Source organism: Misgurnus anguillicaudatus, chromosome 25 (assembly GCF_027580225.2).
Source record: "Misgurnus anguillicaudatus chromosome 25, ASM2758022v2, whole genome shotgun sequence".
Classification (NCBI taxonomy): Eukaryota; Metazoa; Chordata; class Actinopteri; order Cypriniformes; family Cobitidae; genus Misgurnus; species Misgurnus anguillicaudatus.
Window position 1 is genome coordinate 9,799,646 of NC_073361.2, and position 15,716 is coordinate 9,815,361.

General features: G+C 38.7%; 1 protein-coding gene across 3 annotated transcripts in view; it reads right to left on the minus strand.

Moving 5' to 3' along the window:
• Window positions 1-15,716, minus strand: part of sugct (succinyl-CoA:glutarate-CoA transferase) — a 171,099-nt gene that overhangs the window by 146,469 nt on the left and 8,914 nt on the right. For all 3 annotated transcript variants that reach the window (XM_055181748.2, XM_055181747.2, XM_055181749.2), the window contains exons 7-8: window positions 11,471-11,562; window positions 8,601-8,744 (exon numbers count right to left, since the gene is read on the minus strand). In XM_055181748.2, coding sequence (XP_055037723.1) covers window positions 8,601-8,744; window positions 11,471-11,562 — 236 coding nt within the window. The remainder of the gene's footprint in view (window positions 1-8,600; window positions 8,745-11,470; window positions 11,563-15,716) is intronic.

The following is a 15,716-nucleotide window of genomic DNA, read 5'->3' on the forward strand; positions in this document are numbered from 1 at the left end:
TCTTTTATCATCACCGGGATAAATACGCTTTGACGAGATTTGCATTGTGCGCCCTTAAAAAAAGAAGTCACCGGCTGCCACTGAGAGAATGAGAGATGCAAAAAATTAGATGAGCATTATGTGTGTCATTTGCTTGCTTTATCTTTAGTTTTTTATTACTTCTTGTGCACTGGTTGGCTAAGCCAAACAGTCAATCAGAATCATCCGACTCCCAAACGATGCTTAAAACATGCACGACAGACGAATTGTCAATACAATCCAATTGAATGGATTACTTTTTGGAAGTTTAGCTCCCCCTGGTCACCATTCATTTTTAACGTCTAAAAATGCGAAGCATGAATATTTTTCTAAATAAAGATTAAAGCATGTTTTTGGAACAAACTATTCCTTTAAGGCAGTGGTTTTCAAACTGGGGGCCACGAGATGGTGCCAGGGGGGCCCCAGTTTTATGACTTTTTTTGAAATACATTAATTTATCATGAATTCTGTGTAATTAAACCTAAAAAAAAAATAAGGCTACTAACCAAAAGCACTACTTTTTTGTATAATTAAATTTTTTTTATGAAAATGTTGAGTTTTAGAAGAGTTTTTTGTCACAATTTTCTTTAGGGGGCCGCAAAGGAATGCACCGTACACAAGGGGTGCCGCACGCTGAAAAAGTTTGGGAACCACTGCTTTAAGGTTATCCTGGGACACTACCCATTTTTGCATCTGGATTGAGTAGTTTTTCTATGCCCTCTGTGCTTTTTATTATTGCATAGGCACTATAAATTTGCTGAAGGGTTAGATTACGGTGACCACAAGACAATCAGTAAAGAATGTTTGGTAAAAGGGGGGCAGGCAGTGAAAGGGAACTCATTTATCCCTGCCAGCTTAGGGTCTACCGCAGTAACCGTGACCCGTCATCTCTTCAGTCCACAGATAAAACATTTGCATTCAATACATTCCTAGAAGCCCCTATACAACAGGACAGCAGCAAACCATTGAGGAAATACTGCACAAGACCCGGCGCAGTCATCGATCTAATTCTTTTAAAATGGGAAGCAAATAAAAACTTATGAGGAATTGAGGAAAAAATAAGGAAGAACTTATTTAAACCACAACAGACAACCGCAAACAATCGCATTATTTTGAAAACCACATCCTTTTAAACCGGTACCATTCAGAGGACGAACGCTTTGACTTGTCGGAAATAAGACTTGAACATATTATGGAGACATCAATACATTTCTTGGATCTTTTGAATGATCTGTCCAGAAATCCAAAGGGAAACGATGACCGAGTTATAATGCATCTCTTTTCAAAGCTAATGCAGGACAACGGATTTAACTCAGATGCCTAAAATAAGACCTGGTAAATGACACAGAAACCTCTATTCAGATTGCAAAGTTTATACAGAGTCCAAGAACTGAAAACTGCCTACGAAGGCAGGCATCCTCCCAACACAGGCCATTCCCAAAGGTAGCCAAAAACCTCATGTTGACTCCTAAGTAACACTGCTTGTATTTTTCACGATCATCACATAATGGACACGAGCATCGGATATGAATCACAATTGATAAATCAGGGTTCCCACACCTTAGTTAACTTTAAGGACCTTTCAAAGACTTTCCAGGTTCAATACCCTCAAATTCAAGAACTAAATGTGGGGACACATTTCAAGTGAGAGCAAAGTTACATCATGTTACCTTTTAAGATACATTGTTACAGTTCACTTTCAAGGGAACTCGCGCTGCGTCACTGCCGTGGGGACGCCTCCAGGGGTAAGTGTGTCTGAATGTGTATATCAAATTCAATCAATGATGAGGCTTAACAACATAGACAAGGTGACGCGGGAGCCAGGAAGTATATCGCTATCTGAAATATTGCCAAAGACGGCGTTACAGAGACGGCGGAAGTATGGCAAGGGAGACGCAGCGTCTTGTTCCCTTCTCATGGAACAACAGTTACATACTTAACCCGAGACGTTTTCATGTGTCAAACTATACAAAAAAGCATTTTGGTATGAATCAACATTCACATACAGAACATGAACATTTAAAGCAAACAGTTTAGCACGTGTGCTTAAAAGTCTAGAATTTTTACGATACTATCCTATACACAGGCAATGTTTTTTTTTTTTTTTTGCATAAAATAGATTCAAGCACTTTCAATGACCTGTATCTATGTATGTATATTTTCAAAAAATTCCCAAGGCCTTGAATGTTTCAACCCAAACTTTCAAGGATTTCAAGTAGGGATCGACCGATATGGATTTTTCAGTGCCGATGCCGATACCGATTTTTGTTTCACCAGCCTTAGCTGATGACCGATACAGGCTGCCGATTTTCTTGAGACGATATTTGGAGCCGATACTGGTTTTGCTCACTCAATTTACATCATAAAAATTATGTAAAAAATGGCATGTTGTTAAAAAGAGATGTTATTAGTTTGCACAGTTCTTACATTTATTGTAGTCTAGGACTAGTCTAATCCCTGTCCAGGAAACCGCCCCATAGAGATGAAAAAAAACCCACTTTGTTCAGCTATGATCAGCTGTCAAGCCGAGCTTTCAATGTTGTCGTGAAAAGGTTGGTTGTTTTTAGTCACATGACCTGCAATCGCTTGCGGGTTCCAGCACTCTTGTCTGTAAATTATGCCGGAAAAATCGGCAAACACGGCAGCCATGTATCGGCCGATGCCGATACGCATAAAACTCGCAAATATCGGCCCGATATATCGGCCGGCCGATATATCGGTCTATCACTAATTTCAAGAACCCGTGGGAACCCTATAAAGAATTCATTAAATGCACAATGTATTTTCTTAGTACAAAACACATTCTTAGTGAGTCAAAATAGTTTCAAATGCAAAATTATGTTGTACTGCAAAACTTGGTCCTGTGTAAATAAACAGTAGATTTTCAAAGTACCTCTGCTTCAATAACCCTTAACAGTTATTAGTATAAGCTTCCCCCCATTCTGTGCCAAAGAAAAATATAAGGGTTTAAAGGTGCATTGTGTACATTTTAGCGGCATCTAGTGGTGAGGTTGCGAATTGCAACCAACGGCTCAGTCCACTGCTCACCCATCGCTTTTGAAACGCGTAGAGAAGCTACGATAGCCACAACCGGAAAAATGTCATCATCGGAAAGACAACTTAGTAAAACAAGTTTGTCCATTAAGGGCTTCTGTAGAAACATGGCAGAACAAAATGGCGACTTCCATGTAAGGGGACCCTCAGTGTATGTAGATAAAAACGTCTCATTTTAAGGTAATAAAAACATAACGGTTCATTATAAAAATGTCTTTATACACCCCTAAAAATATAGTTTTGTATATTATTTAGCATTTCTGTCAAGAGGTCCTTTTAAAAATTACACCCTGCACCTTTAATAAGCAATGTATTGCTCACAAAACAATTTTGTGTCATGTTCAGATATTCTCCAGCACTTTGCTGAATCAACCGCAGCTGAGGTTTTAGGTAGTTACTATAGCAAAAAATGTTAAAAACATCTTAAGTGATACTGCAGATGAAGCAACTTAGGAGACATTTGTGTTACGTATCATTCTCAGCCTTGTAGTTTGCATTAAACACACATACAGTACGGTAATTACAATGCAGTAAGGAACAAGAACAGGCCATAAAACATTCACTACAACGTTGATTTATTCACGGCGACGTCTGTTGTATCTCAAGATGTCAGCGGACAGCCACACACGCTCAGGAACATGCAAACTTAGCAGCCTTTCACACTCCATTTAGTCTCATGATGTTACACTTTTGACGTCTCATTCAACGGCTTGTGGAGCGGCACGGATGTTGACTTCCGATGTGGGGTTGCTATTTACATCGCTTGTATTGATGCTTTGTCCAGACGGAGTGGGTGGCTGGTAGGTAGGCTGCCGTACAAGCAACGTGAGTGTCGGTCAAAAAGAAAATGTTATTCATGATGACATCACAGAGGGACATTTGTAAATGGTGTGCCATTTTCTCAAGCAAGGACAGGTATTAAAATGTCTTCAAGTCTTGATTTGTTCATAAAGTACACAGTGGCGTGCAGGACAGCCTACTGCTACTTATAATACACATAATACATATGAATTAGCCTTTACCCTTTAGTCCAGCCTAATGCCCATTAAACCACATGAAGATTACATGTGACAGGAACAAATTGAGCTCGATTGAGTCACCTCTTACATAAAGTGAAAAATTAGTCCGATTTGTGACATTTGGATGACTTATTTCCTTTAAGTTGAATGTGACGACATGAATTGGAAACTTTACTTTAAAACTACTTTTTAAAAAAAATATAAGACATGAAAATCCTACTAAACATTAAAAATGCACTGGGATCAAATATGAAGACAGAACTATTCTGTGTTTGAGGCAAGTTAAACATCGCATGCTGAAGTCTAGTAGCTACGACGTTTGGCTTATATTGTTATGGACAGATTACTTATTTATACTGTGAAATAAAAGGTTCATGTTTTCTCATGAGAAGTGAATGGGTCAAATTAAACTGGCTTCCAGGGACGGCATTCGTTCAAGCCAAATAAACGAAGCAAGAGCAGTCTGGTTTAATTTAAAATGTTCATTTCGTTTATTGGACGAGAGACAATAAAAACAAATGTCTTTAAATGTGACTTCTAAAACTAAAGATTTCATCATATTGACTAAATTAAGACTCAAATGAAGTCAACTGTCAGTTTTAGTAAACTTGCTTACTGTTTTAAAAGTTTAGTAATTAAATGTTCATGTCTTTCTTTCCTCAGTCGAAAAGATATTAAGATTTTAAGGAAAACATTCCAGGATTTTTCTCTATATACACATTCCCAGCTGAGGACTAAGGGTCTTATGTAGTGAAACGATTGACAATTTTCAAAAAAAAAAAAGTATATAAAGTAGATTTATCGGCCTGTAAATGGTATGGTCGATAAAAGCCATTTTTAGAATATTGGCTATAGTTTAAAAACAGACGAAAGGCATGGCAATATATCCTGTCAATCAAAAGAAAACAGGAAAATGTTTTTGCTCTCTGTGTGTAGAAAATGTAAAGAAACATCACTAGTTTAAGTAAGGAATAATTGACGACGGGCCATTGAATTATAAGAAAATAATGCACACCAAGGTGGTAATGCGGCACGACGCGAAGCGGAGTGCCGTTACACCGCAGGTGTGCATTATTTTCAAATAATTCAAAGGACCGGAGTCAATTATTCCGCTTATACCACGGTTACCACAAACATTGCTCTGGTGCCTATTTTTAAGACATTTGAAAAATTTGGTGTGCGGTTTACAGAAAAATAATCAACACCCATAGAACATTTCTCAGCCAATCAGAATGCAGCATTCAACAGACCCGTGGTATAATATAATATAATCAACAAACTATCTGCATCAGCATTTGTATCCGCAAATAATCCGAATCTGAATGTCTGAATAACCGGCTATTGAAAATTTCATATTGGTACACACATTTTTATATCAGTACATCAATCAATATACACTCACCTTAAGGATTATTAGGAACAACTGTTCAATTTCTCATTAATGCAATTATCTAATCAACCAATCACATGGCAGTTGCTTCAATGCATTAAGGGGTGTGGTCCTGGTTTTGAGCGTGGCATGGTTGTTTGTGCCAGACGGGCCGGTCTGCTCAGTTACTGGGATTTTCACGCACAACCATTTCTAGGGTTTACAAAGAATGGTGTGAAAAGGGAAAAACATCCAGTATGCAGCAGTCCTGTGGGCGAAAATGCCTTGTTAATGCTAGAGGTCAGAGGAGAATGAGCCGACTGATTCAAGCTGATAGAAGAGCAACATTGACTGAAATAACCACTCGTTACAACCGAGGTATGCAGCAAAGCATTTGTGAAGCCACAACACGCACAACCTTGAGGCGGATGGGCTACAATAGCAGAAGACCCCACCGGGTCCCACTCATCTCCACTACAAATAGGAACAAGAGGCTACAATTAGCACGAGCTCACCAAAATTGGACAGTTGAAGACTGGAAAAATGTTGCCTGGTCTGATGAGTCTCGCTTTCTGTTGAGACATTCAGATGGTAGAGTCAGAATTTGGCGTAAACAGAATGAGAACATGGATCCATCATGCCTTGTTACCACTGTGCAGGCTGGTGGTGGTGGTGTAATGGTGTGGGGGATGTTTTCTTGGCACACTTTAGGCCCCTTAGTGCCAATTGGGCATCATTTAAATGTCATTGCCTACCTGAGCATTGTTTCTGACCATGTCCCTCCCTTTATGACCACCATGTACCCATCCTCTGAAGGCTACTTCCAGCGGGATAATGCACCATGTCACAAAGCTTGAATCATTTCAAATTGGTTTCTTGAACATGACAATGAGTTCACTGTACTAAAATGGCCCCCACAGTCACCAGATCTCAACAGAGCATCTTTGGGATGTGTTGGAATGGGAGCTTCGTGCCCTGGATGTGCATCCCACAAATCTCCATCAACTGCAAGATGCCATTTTATCAATATGGGCCAACATTTCTAAAGAACGCTTTCAGCACCTTGTCGTATCAATGCCATGTAGAATTAAGGCAGTTCTGAAGGCAAAAGAGGGTCAAACACAGTATTAGTATGGTGTTCCTAATAATCCTTTAGGTGAGTGTATATGCTGTATATATTTTTTCAAATGACTGATCGTTTTGAGTGAACAATTCCTTTAATGTATAGCTTGAGTGCCATTAAAAAATGTGTTTTGTTTTTTAGGCTATAAAAATGGTTTGACCTGCTGGACTTGCTGCATGGACGGTTGCGTAGAGTTTGTCCAGAACAAAATCATACTTACCCACACTAACTGAATGCATTATTATTTAATACAATTGATACAGTTGATGAAAGTGATCCTGACTGAACTGAACTATGAATACACTGCAAAAAATGATGTGTTAATTTTTAACACAATGAGCCCTATCTTGCACCCAGCGCAATTGACTTTGTCAGTGACGCATGTATCATTCCTATTTTTTGCACCGGCGCACAGCGGGTTTTTCCCTCCACAGACGTACGTCGGCAAACTAGGGAATGAACTTGCGCTCCCTGGGCGGTTCAGCGCAAAAAAGGAGGCGTGTTCCGGCACAAACCATCCCTGATGCTATTTTGCAGTTTCAAAAAACAATTGCGCCACTGAACAAAAAAAACTAGTCTAAAGTCAGTGGCGCGTTGCGGGTTTGTTCATTATGCTATTTTAAGGGCGCATGCTTGACCATAATGTATAGCGTGCACAACGCGCACACACTTTGCTTATCTAATCTACACAGATGCAACAGTTATTTTTGCAAATCATAAATTGTTACAATAAAATGAGATAATGAGATAAGGGAAATCATAGTGGTGAGCATTGTGGTGATAGTTTTTATTTATTGTGTGGCTGCGTTAAAAAATTCTCATGCAAATAACGCTTAAAATATTTTCATAAGTTTGTTGTGTTGCTGTATTACGTTTATTTTATGTAAATAATAATTTAAATGTGTTCATAAGAAACCTTAATGTATATGAACTTGATTTGTAAGTGTACTTTGGGGTTGGACCTTGCTTGCATTTCTTGGGTCCGATTTCAAAGCCCCCAAACCCTTTCAGCGGTGAGGGTGGACGCAGCGATGTCCTCTGCTGGAATCAGGTCATGTGTAGAGGCAGATCCACCTCCCGTTACACGGCGTGCCTGATTTATGCTGGCAAGCTTGGGATTCCCCCGTCTCCTGACATCATTGTAGCGCTTGGCGCAACGATGGGAATCCCGGTTGATGAGACAATTGTAGCCTCTCACGCCTGTTTAACCGACGCTGATTTGGGCGGGATTCTCCCATCCCCATACAAAACAACTTCTCTGTCTTTGACTGCTCTTACAAGAACGTGGGTCTCCTCGGCTGTGAACCGCTCCTGGCGTGCGCCTGGTAAATCTGTCATAATAATAGCAAACCGGCCATGGAAAACACGCGTCTGCATTTAAAGGGAATGTTGGATACTGTTCTGATTGGTTTATTTGACGTTACGCCCAAACCACACCTATGAATAATGAACCTACTTCAGACCAACCCCTTATTGATTTGCGCCCGGCGGAAGAGTTATTTCTCCCGCCGGGTAAAAAAGCAACAGCGCCCAAGATCCGCCCACAAAGTCACTTGCGCTTTGCGCTTCGCACTTGCGTTTCAGATCGTTAAAATAGGGCCAATTGTGTGTGTCATGCCATTTAAGGTGTTATTTCATGTTAAAATAAATGAAAGGGCCAACACAAGTTGTGTTAAAAACAGTGATGGGAGTAATGGGTTACAAAGTAATTCCATTACTGTAATTCCACTCTTTTAGCGGTAATTAACATGTAACGAAGTATTTTTTTTTAAATCAAGTAACGCAGTTACAATTACTGAAACTTAAATGAGTTGGTTACTCGTGTTACTCTATTTTGTGATAAATGAACACTTGCAGACAAGACATTTCTGATTTAACTTTGCATGACTGTGGTGGGCGGCACAATAAATAATAACACACAAGGTGTGTTAGTATAGGGACAACACATTTAATAGTTTGTGACTGTTTGATCATGCAAAAAGTTTTTTATGTGTGGGTGACAGGGCACGATGGTCACCTGTGAGGACAGCAGATTGCAGTCTATATGAAGGCCTCGTCCTGTTTTCTGTCTCTGGAGCAAAGCAGCCATGATGGCTCCCTGAGTGTACAAACCAGTAGCCAGATCTGTCATAGCCACACCCGGCCTGACCGGTTCTCCATCCTTAAATCAGAAGAAGTTGTAAGAGAAGATAATGCATACAAAATACATGTCTGTAATACAAGTAACAGGAAAAGGTGAAGCGTGTCCTTTAAAAAAAAAACTTTTTAACATTTTTTAACATTTGTAAATGAAGAGTTTGGTTCCAAAACCATTTTGACTAATTTCTGTAGAAAACTTGTTTTCTAAACCCAAGAAAGTGACAAGATGAAAACCACTTTCTGTTACAAACTTACACATAGCATCTTTAGGTTATAAAAACATAAAAAAATTCAAATCCATTAATTTGATTTTCAAAAATTTATTATAAAAGCTAAAGTTTTTTTCTGCAAAATGCTATAAATCTATTGAATCAATATATAAATGTGCATTCATCTTTGTAGTGTTATATTAATTAAGTTGACTAGTGGTATATACACTGATTAAAAATATAAACATTAATGGCATTAATCAAAACATTTGCTTTGTCATATTAAGAACACTGTCATTGCTGCTGTCATCCTTGGGACGTCATCGCTGAACTTTTTTTGACAGCGATCAGCTGTAAAATGTTTTGGTCCTGCTCGATTTTCGTTGACTTCAAGTAAAATAATGTAAAGTTTTCATAAGATCTCCTGGGGTCAATGTGTTAGCATGACAGAAGCTTGATCCTGTCGTGTGAGAACAAGCAACAGCTGACATTTTTCCTTCACCCGAGTGCCTCTCACGTAAATTATTAGATTTTAATGGCTTACGTTTCTTCCCCACCACAGAAAACCACCACAGGTTTATCAATGCCATTAAAATTACCATTTAGTTTTTGTTTGTCTGTTGTTCATGAAGTACAAAGTAGATGTGGAAAACTAGGATTGTGTGTGTATTCAAAGCAGCGCCATTATTGTTTACAATGCGTGGAATGGTGCGCTGTGATTGGTTAAGCAAATTTACTGCATTCTGCAGAGAAGGAGGAGTGGTGTTTATCGCGTTTTGGGGAAAAAAAAGGGAAAAGATGACAGAAAAACATGCCGGATGTCGAATTTTGCATAAAATTAAGAATTTCCTTTTTAATACTGACCTGATATAATACTGATTTTGGTGGTAACTTTTTTTTTTAATGCCGTTTATAGCGTTGTGGAACCAAAATCTTTAAATATAATGTCATATTTGTTATTAAAAGACATATTTTTTATTTTTGTGTAATATTAAACTGTACCTGACAAAATGACTTGCAGCATCTGGGTTACCGTGGTAAAAGTTTTGAGGGTAGTTATCTGGGACTAACAAGCCAGCAAATGTCTGGCCAATCAGAATCAAGCATTCCAACGAGCCGTGTAATAAAATAGGTTAGACGTACTGTATTGCATCCCATAATGACTCCAAACAGTTACCTTAATGTGTCATTTATAGCTTTACTATTCGTTTTTTATTTTTTTATTTTATAATTTCCTGTGTTGATATATTTACTATTGGCAGGAGATGTTTGGGGCAAAATATATCAGTGCTCATATTATTTTTGTAAATTGCAAGAACCCTTATTTTAGACTGTACGTGTTATTGATAGTCAGAAATATGGGATATTCATTATATAAAAAATATATATTTAAACATTTATTATCATAATATTTAAATACACCCTGTTTCAATTGGTCATAATCATACAGTATTATCTACTGAATTATGCACGTATTTTACATATCGTCGCTGTCCGATGAAAACCACGTATGTCAATTTTGCCGATTTTGAGATTTTTCGACGGATTGAATGTCCAGGTTCATTTCCGTATACAGTATGCTTCACATATCTAAATTGACAATGAAATGTTGTGAAATCATGTCATCTGATTTTCACGTATATCCATTTGTTGTCAAATCTGTCAATCACGCCACGTATCTCCTGCCTTGTGGAAGCATCTTGCCGGTCTCGTGAAGTTTCATCGAAGCTCAGCACTGGATAGCCGAATAAACAGACAATGACTTTCCTTCATCAAGGTAAACGTTTCCCCCTGACGCCAGACGTACATCTAGGAGTGACAACATTACGGTAGGACTGTGCAAACAAAGTATCTGTCTAGCATTACCATGTCAGTGTATTGATTCATTGTCCCTTCATAGTTTGCAAGAGACATTTAATAAATGTATAATTAATATTAAAAAAACTAAGCTTATTTAATAAACTAAGACGTAGGCTATTTAATAAACTGAGCGTATTCATCCTTCAATATGAAACGCGACTTGGTCATTCTAATTAATGATCGGAAGAACGCGTATCGATCACAGTTACTGTAAAATATGCACGTATGTCCATTTAAACTCAATTTTGGTCAAATGTGGATTATATCTTTACACTGGCAAGAATATGGTTACATGTAAAGATGCCGTACCAAGTATGACAACGCTTCATTCAACTGCTTTTGATATACTGTGGTTTTTTCACTTCCTGAAAAGTAACCGTTTTGGACATACGTGAGTTTCATCGGGCAGCGACGATATGATTTTATTTGTGTGGCAACTGCAGTTTTTTAATATTATTTTAACCATGTCTATTAGTATCCCTAAAGCTTTCATTGGGTGGATCAGAACCGCTCTGGTGTCCTTATGTGGCCTTGATCCTGGCAGGACTATCCGTTTGTACAAGCAATAGCAGACAGGGGAACCATTCGGAAAATCTATTTTATTGCAGCAAATCTGTTTGGTGATGTTAGTCAAAAATGACACACTTCACCTTTAAACACACCGGATCATTGGCCTCACCTCCGGACCGGTAATGTGCATCATACCAGACACTGCAGACGCAATGGAGTCATAGCCGGGCTTGTGAGATTCAGGGCCTGTCTGTCCATATCCTATACAAATTAACACACATTGTTATTGATTATGAGTGTGAATACTTATCAAACACAAATGTGCTTACAGTTCGCAGTTTAGTGTATCACGATCATGAGAGCACCCTGCACACTTCTGTGTGGCCGACACGGATTGATTTGGACCCGTGCGCGCCTCTGAGAAATCCCTACAGCTGAAAACAGACGTCAAGTGTGAGGGTGGGCAAAGATCAGATTGCGTTTCTATTATCATCATAGCAGTCGGATTATTCAGTTCTAAGAAGTCCACTGGATCTCTAAGACTCAGACTCTTTGGAGGTAAACATCTATGGCTGTGTTTATTTGCCTGGCAGTGATTACAGTGGCTTAAGGAAAATCTGTCATGCCCTAGTAAGAAAATAGCAACCTTTTAGCTAAAGTTTGTATAATAAGTATCACAAAGCATCACTACATTGAAAAATCCCTGACCCTTTGTATTAAACATGTGTGCTACGGTCATGAAAGACAAATCATATAATGCACAGTTGGATGCTTTTATAGACCTGTTTAACCTGTAAATTTAAACTTTTAAATTTTTAATAAATAGAAAAATATTTTTTATTTCTTGAGACTTGCAGGTGAGCTCTTTAACTCTTTCAACGCCATTGACGAGTATTTGCGGCTTTCTGAAATACCGCTATTATCCACAGGGTTGCACCCCGGAAGTAAAGCCTCATGTCTAAGAGAAAAAACTCAGTGTATGTTTTGAGGATCTCTCTGAATAGGATTTCTATCAAAAGTCCTTCACAAAAATGTATCTCAGCTTTTTGCTTAAAATTTGGTGTTTTTAAAGAAACCTACCCATATTTGAGAGGTGATTACAAAAGAACTAATGAAGGTAAGATGATGTTTGTTTGAAAGCAGAGGGTCTGTTTTTTATTTGATATATTGTATGCTTATATATTTAAAGGTGCAGTGTGTAATTTTTTAGAAAGATCTCTTGACAGAAATGCAAAATAATATACAAAACTATATTATCAGGGGTGTATAAAGACCTTTCATAATGAACCATTATGTGTTGTTTACCTTAGAAAGAGACCTTTTCATCTACATACACGAGGGTCCCCTTACATGGAAGTCGCCATTTTGTGCCATCACTTTTCTACAAAAGCCCTTAAAGGAATAGTCTACTCATTTTCAATATTAAAATATGTTATTACCTTAACTAAGAATTGTTGATACATCCCTCTATCATCTGTGTGCGTGCACGTAAGCGCTGGAGCGCGCTGCAATGCTTCGATAGCATTTAGCTTAGCCCCATTCATTCAATTGTACCATTTAGAGATAAAGTTAGAAGTGACCAAACACATCAATGTTTTTCCTATTTAAGACGAGTAGTTATACGAGCAAGTTTGGTGTTACAAAATAAAACGTAGCGCTTTTCTTACCGGATTTAAAAGAGGAACTATATTTTATGGCGTAATAGCACTTTTGGGAGTACTTCGACTCGGCGCAGTAACACCCTCCCTCTCCCATTATGAGAGGGAGAAGGGGAGCGAACTTTTCAGGCGAGTCGAAGTACTCCCAAAAGTACTATTACGCCATAAAATATAGTTCCTCTTTTAAATCCGCTTAGAAAAGCCCTACGTTTTATTTTGTAACACCAAACTTGCTCGTATAACTACTCGTCTTAAATAGGAAAAACGTTGATGTGTTTGGTCACTTCTAACTTTATCTCTAAATGGTACCATTGAATGAATGGGGCCAAGCCAAACGCCATCGAAGCGTCGCAGCGCGCTTACGTGCACGCACACAGATGACAGAGGGATGTATCAACAATTCTTAGTTAAGGTAATAACATATTTTAATATTGTAAATGAATAGACTATTCCTTTAACTGACAATTTTTTTTACCACGTTTTCTCTGACGATTACATGTTTGTCCGGTGGCGGCTACCGTAGCTTCTCTATGCGTTTTAAAAGCAAGGGGTGAGCAGTGGACTAAGCCGTTGGTTGCAATTCACAACCTCATCACTAGATGCCGCTAAAATTTACACACTGCACCTTTAAAGAAGAACATTTTCTGGAAGGCATTAAACTTTTGTGAAAATCATGAAAAAATGCTGGTGCTGGCTGGGAACTTTTTTTTAAATGCTGGCGGCGAAAGAGTTAAAGCCAAACACCCTAGTCATAACCTTGCAATGTCCTAGATACCACCCAGGGCAACTTAACCATTGAATAGCAGTTTCTTGAAATCATTCAGTATGCCTTAGCAACTATACAGTGATACAGTGACAGCCTTACACTGTAAATACACTGATGTCAATTAACCTTTAAAGACCCTTGTGACATCAAATTGCACAAGCAAGCACCTGTAACAAAAATTTTAAATGTAAACTCAACTATATAATTAGCCTTATAAAATAAATGCATTTTGCCACCAAAATTTGAGAGTGTGCACACTGAACTTTACATCCAGTCGCACATGTGCGACCAGTAAATTTGACCTTTTTTTTGTGATGTGACACTGAATTTGAAACATCACATTGTACTTTTTGCATCTATCATCAAAGTATTTATTATTAATACAGTGGAAATGAGTAGAAATGTGAATATTTGGTTATCATGTTGATTTACGGTGTGTGCCCCTAAATTTTCTGGTTGTGCCCCTAAAATTTTCAGTTGGGGGCCACTGTGCTCCTAGTGAAAAAAGTTAGTCTGGAGGCCTGTAACTTTACCCATCAGTGGGTACCATCAACTGTGTGGTTACCACCATCATTTATCAAAATATCTTCCGTTTAACATAATCCCAGATCTGCTCATTAAACATTGCCCAGGCTTCTCCACTGCCATCTTTAGTGACAAAGTGTGAAAGGAATCCGATGCCAAACCTCAGCACATTTGGGTGTGTGGGGTCCATCTAATGAAGTACACATGCTGGAAATAGCTGGCGCTCTCAGACGCCATTTAATCTGCTTTAATTTGCTGTAAAGAAATTAAACCCCAATAATAAAAACGAAGCATGGCGCTCTGACGCTTCTATGGAACGGGGAAGACCACGGAGACCTTAAACATCTCCAGAGGAGGAATGGGAGATTGGAGTCTGTGGTTCTTGCTCTTCAAACTGGCGTACTAACCTTAGCCCATTAACTAGACTAGACAGTGCGTGTCTTGCCCGAAAACACTCATTCCATATCTGCATGGACCATAACAGACGTGATGTACTTTTGATAATTACAGTGTAAAAATCAAAAACACCTTTTTATATGGCATTGGAAGTATACAACAGATCTGAGAGGTATTACGGTGGATTTGTTAGTACAGTATATACAGGGGTGACCAAGAGAGGCCAAAAGACACAATCTACTAACTAAACAAGCACTTTAGATGAGGTAACCGATAAGGGAATCAAGCACGGTGTGTACCAGACGTTCCAATCAAAGCATTATGTTCTACTGGGTTATCCAAAAATACAGCTGTCTCAGAATTACGACAGTCGGCCAAGAGACGTGTAATTGCTGCATTTTTTTTTTTTTTTTTTGACACGAGGAAGAACATTTCATGCATATAACAAGCGCACTTAATACTTCAACCCTCGAGGAGAGAAGAAAACTTGAACAACCTTTTAGAAAAAACGAACGCTCCCAAAGCCAAATTTCGGTCATCATCGCTCCCGCCACGGCAAATCCCCTGATCCCGCAAGAGTTTCCTCAAAACACTGATGTCAACATTTGATTCATCTCCCATGTGTGGGACTCCATGTTTTTGGAGCAAAATGCAAATTATGTCTCGTATCGAAGACGTTTTAGCCTGCCAAGTCATGGCTTCAAGCTTCCGCAGAGACCGGCACGAGCAATCACAATGTATACGTTAGGCAGCACTGTTTCCTGACTCAGTTGAGCCAAACTACAAAATGGGTCACTCCCAAATTGCTACTGGATCACAACTGTGTCAAGACTGACGCAATAAACCAAAGCATGTCGATAAATCAACTGTCAGCATGGCCCATTACAAATAAATTGGGCAAGACTGCAGAAGTACTACGCCATATGATGTGACGTACAAACCAGGCATTAATGAATAGCTTCCTTATTCCTGATTGCGGTATTCAATTAATCACAGTTCATGTGGTGGCGCAGGAGACTGGTAATGATATTATCCTAAGACTAAGATTTAAAGGCTGGCTGCATTTAACA